The sequence below is a fragment of the Trachymyrmex septentrionalis genome, unplaced genomic scaffold (assembly GCF_001594115.1).
Source record: "Trachymyrmex septentrionalis isolate Tsep2-gDNA-1 unplaced genomic scaffold, Tsep1.0 scaffold62, whole genome shotgun sequence".
Taxonomy (NCBI): Eukaryota; Metazoa; Arthropoda; class Insecta; order Hymenoptera; family Formicidae; genus Trachymyrmex; species Trachymyrmex septentrionalis.
The window spans coordinates 2,873,648-2,877,764 of NW_017305800.1; the positions used below are offsets into that span (position 1 = coordinate 2,873,648).

At 43.5% G+C, this 4,117-nt stretch overlaps 3 protein-coding genes across 3 annotated transcripts in view; 1 reads left to right on the forward strand and 2 right to left on the reverse strand.

Moving 5' to 3' along the window:
• Positions 1 to 938, reverse strand: part of LOC108752840 (transcriptional coactivator YAP1) — a 16,953-nt gene extending 16,015 nt beyond the window's left edge. Inside the window, exon 1 of the mRNA XM_018493974.1 lies at positions 11 to 938. Coding sequence (XP_018349476.1) covers positions 11 to 263 — 253 coding nt within the window. The 5' untranslated portion in view covers positions 264 to 938. The remainder of the gene's footprint in view (positions 1 to 10) is intronic.
• Positions 698 to 1,642, reverse strand: LOC108752839. Its single transcript, XM_018493971.1, has 2 exons — positions 1,023 to 1,642; positions 698 to 929 (listed from the first exon to the last, which is right to left on the reverse strand). The coding sequence occupies exons 1-2, from the start codon at positions 1,154 to 1,156 to the stop codon at positions 716 to 718; spliced, it is 348 nt and encodes a 115-aa protein (XP_018349473.1). The 5' UTR covers positions 1,157 to 1,642; the 3' UTR covers positions 698 to 715.
• On the forward strand, positions 1,643 to 4,095 carry LOC108752726. The gene is made up of 2 exons (XM_018493760.1): positions 1,643 to 1,744; positions 3,780 to 4,095. Exons 1-2 carry the CDS (start codon positions 1,659 to 1,661, stop codon positions 4,093 to 4,095), a joined length of 402 nt encoding a protein of 133 aa, XP_018349262.1. The 5' UTR covers positions 1,643 to 1,658.
• Positions 4,096 to 4,117: the final 22 nt, after the last annotated feature.

The window sequence follows — 4,117 nt, forward strand, 5'->3', positions numbered from 1 at the left end:
GTCGCAGGGACAGCGGCACCGAACGCGGAATCCGCCGAGTTCTCGCGCGAGTGCGAGATCGAGGGGCTTTTGCTACCGGTGGACGGTGGATTGAAGAAGGAATCCGGCAGGTTGCGCAGGCGCAACGGCACCTGCAACGGCCGCTTCGAGTCGGGCTTCAGGACGGTGTCGAAGAGAGCCTGAAGATCGGACTCGGAATTCTGGTCGACCCTGACGACGGGATTACTCTTGGACAACTGGTCCACGTCTTGATTCAGCGCCATTTTGGATCACACGTTCGCTGCTCTCTTACTACTCTTCCTCTGCCTGTTGCTTACGTCCTCTTCGCCTCTCCCTTTCCCTCTTCGTATCACTACGTCCTCGTCGCTCTTTCTGCGCCTATCTATTCGCCGCTTCCGCGCTCCGAGCTCCGACTTTGCTCCGCGGATCACCTTCTTCTTCACGACGCGTTACTTATGTGCGTCGTATCACCCGCACACGAACACGTACTCCGTCTCTCCCTTTCTTTCCCTACGATCGTCTCATTCCTATAAAAAAATCACTGTTTCCTTTTCCACCTGTACGCGATAGAATAATACACAACGCCGTGATTGCCGCCGTCGTCACCGTCACCGTCACCGTCACCGTCGCCGTCGCCGTCGCCGTCGCCGCCGTCACCGTCGTCGCTGTTGAGCACCAGCAGCCTTCCCCGCGATACCGATGGGGATAGTCTCTCTCAGTTCTCACTACCCTCCGCCCTGACAATCTCCACACTCCGCGCTCCACAGATCGCTTCCCCGATCTCTGTTAATCTCGGTGTTACGAGTAGCCCACACTGTTCGAGACTGCGAGAGTCACTCTTGTCGGAGAATCGGTTCCACCTCTCCGACGATACGACTCGCCCTACCTGAGTGGACACGTGACGAGTGCGAGAGCACAGGAAACGAGACCTGAGAAAAAAAGAGTAAGAGAAACGGAGAGAGAGAGAGAGAGAGAGAGAGAGGGAAGGAGCGCTCTCTCAATCTTCCAGAGATCCCGCCTACCGCTCGCTCACTGCCTGCGTTGAGCGTTCGTCTAGCAATTCGACGATAACGCACGACGTCGTACTCGATGTGTTGTCGTACGTGTCGTTCAACAAATCTCCTCCTGAGATTCCCCGGAACGGCGCGATGCACATTCGTCAAGTGAACGAATTCACTGTCGTCGTTTTCGTGATCTCCTCACGCTCCACTGTTCCTCGATACTTCACTGTGAGGTATAACGACGACGTCGGCGGCGACGGCGACGGCGAGGAACATGATACGCAAAACGGATTTATGGCACCGCGGAAGCGCGACGGCCGGATGGCCGAGGCTCGTCGAGCATTAAGAGGAGCACTTTGAGGAAGTCGCGATCGCGAGCCGCGACTCAACGCGACGCGGCATGCGGATTGCGGGGGAGCGTGAGGACTGAGGATAAGGAGGAGGAGGAAGAGGAGGAGGAAGAGGAGGAGGAGGAGGAGGAGACGCACGGGCTTATTCTCCTCTGAAAGAGTCGCGACTCGGCCACACACCGTCTCGGTCTCCGTGCGAGAACTGCTGCTCCGATCCGACGAGAATGGCTCTGATACCTCGTCGCTGTGTTACGTCGACTCTGCTCACTCGGCTGGCGGCGATCTGGCAACAACCTGCGTCGCACTAATGATGCCGCAGCTTTGGCAACTCTGCGCTCCGCTCCGCTGTGCTGTGGTGAGGCCTGTGAGCCTCCGGACGGACGGGAAAAAGCAGTATCTGTCTTTCTCTCTTTCTTTCTCTCTTTTCCCCCTCCCTCTCTCTCTCTCTCTCTCTCTCTCTCTCTCTCTCTCTCTCTTTTCCCCTGTCGCTGCGCAGTGTCGGATCTCGCCTCGAGCTAACCCAAGCCAAGGCGAGTGGCGTCAGCCTGTTGCTCCTTGGCGAGCCAGTGGCTCCGAAGTAGGCGCCGCTGGTGGGGGCGACGCGCCGGACAGCAAAGGGACTCTCGGGGCTTTGACGCGTCGGCGGATGAAAGGGGAGAGAAGTATGCCTAGGCGAATACTCAATGCTACATCACCTTGCTTTTCCGTCAACAGTTTCTTCTAAAGGCTATTTCGATTTACTTTCATTGATGATTAAGAAGTAATCGAATCTGTAGAATTATTTAAAGCAACGTTTCTCAATTAGTATATAATATATTGTCCATAAAAAACAGCAAGGTATTAATGATTCTATTCCATTGATAAAACAATGTATTATTACTTGACAAGTTAATCATCGTTATATATATATATATATATAATCACTGTTAATAAAAATTTAACTGAGTTATTTTTACAAGAAAATGTTGAGGCTTAACGCGGTTGGCTCTTGTTAACTTTTTAATCGCTTTTGTAGCGCAGATTTTAAAACATTTGATGTAAAAAGCTCACTGTTACAACTTTGTTTTACATTACTCAGCAGAAAAATTTTTAAGACAAATTCTAAAAATTGAATCGTTGATCGTAAATCATTCATCACGGTATCGACGTGTATAATAATAGCGATGCGTTAACTATTCAACAGCTCTGAGAGTTATTCATGTTAATTTTGTTGAAATAAGATTATTCACTTTAATTCAATTCAAATGGGATTTTTTAAATTCAAATGAGATTTAAATTTCGCGATTATGGTCATTCAAAATATATCGAACTGCGATTCTCGAAATATCGAAACGTTCGAACGAGTTACAACTGAGAACCTCTGATAAAAGTCCGGAACACGAAACAACTACTTCTGATTGGTCCGCCATGCTTTGACAACTCCTGAAAGAAAGAAAGAGAGAGAGAGAAAGAGATAAAAAAGATAGATAGAATATCTTCTCTGCTGTGATTTTGTCAAAACTAGAGACCCTGCATATAAAATGCGGCTTGTGTCTAAACTTTTATTAGAGGGTCTCTAGTTACAATGATTGTGAGTGCAACTATCAACGAGTATTAAATGTATTAAAAATGGCAGGTTTTAAATGATTAAGCATAAAAAAACTCATAATATTGTATTAACTTTATGATTTGTTAATTTGATAGACATATATATATATACATTTAAAACTCAATAATACTTGATTTTTATTTAAAACTATGATTATAATGTTATCATCCAAAGATCAATAGAAATGATAACTGCAGATAAAAAAATTGTAATTTTTCCGCAATGTATTATATATAATCAGTATATAATAGAATATAAATTTATTTATGTAATATTTACATAACAAAAGATCAAAAAATTTAATAATATATTATCCAAATATTTATATAATATTTATATAAAAAATACTATTTTTAGATAAAAATTATATAAATGTTTTGTATAAGTTAGTATATAATCATAAACTTATATCAATTATCGATAATGTCATCGTTCTTCTATTATCCCCGAATTCTCGAGGCTCTATTGATATTCACGAAAATTTGCCCAGGACCAACCGTCTTTAATATCTCGGTGGTGTAACCTTTGCAGAATAAAGCCAGCAACACACTTATTTTAATATTGTCCAATAACAGCGTATTATCGATGTAACAATCAATCGCATGTTTTTAGCCAAAATGGCACAACCAATCATTTGTTCATCTTTCTTTTCCAACTAAACTTTTTCTCCTTTCTACTAATCATCTTTCTCTCTTTTGATCGTTGTGTAACATGCAATGCCGAATCTATCTTTTTACATATCTGTGATCTAACGGATCTAACCGAAATTCAAAATATTTGAACTAACCTTACCAAAATTTAAATAGTCACACTGTTGTTCCACGTTATACTTTGCTCCAGAAGAAACCAAGTATCATTAAAGAAGAAAAAGAAATTTGGGAAAAGGTTCGAGATGTCAGAATTGTATGGTGAGAGTGTGAATAACACGAAGATCGAGGAACATCTAGAAAAGAGCATGATCAGTCAGGATGATTATAAAAAGATGAAGCAAGAGAATGAGGATTATCGACAGGAGTTGTATGTTTTGCGACTCAAATTGGAAACTTCCGACGCGATTGTAAGAGATCTTCAGGATTCTGGAGAGACTTTGGAAAATAATTTCAAAGAATACGTACGGCAAGCAACCGTGTTATCTTCTGAGAAAAAAGAAAAGTAAGGATCGTACATTTTTTTTTTTT

Coding starts and splice junctions, on each gene's coding strand:
- LOC108752839 (XM_018493971.1), bottom strand. CDS start 1,156: ATGTGCATCGCGCCGTTCCGGGGAATCTCAGGAGGAGATTTGTTGAAC. Junction 930..1,022: donor ACGCAGGCAGTGAGCGAGCG/GTAGGCGGGATC, acceptor TTTTTTTCTCAG/GTCTCGTTTCCTGTGCTCTC.
- LOC108752726 (XM_018493760.1), top strand. CDS start 1,659: ATGATGCCGCAGCTTTGGCAACTCTGCGCTCCGCTCCGCTGTGCTGTG. Junction 1,745..3,779: donor CGGACGGACGGGAAAAAGCA/GTATCTGTCTTT, acceptor ACTTTGCTCCAG/AAGAAACCAAGTATCATTAA.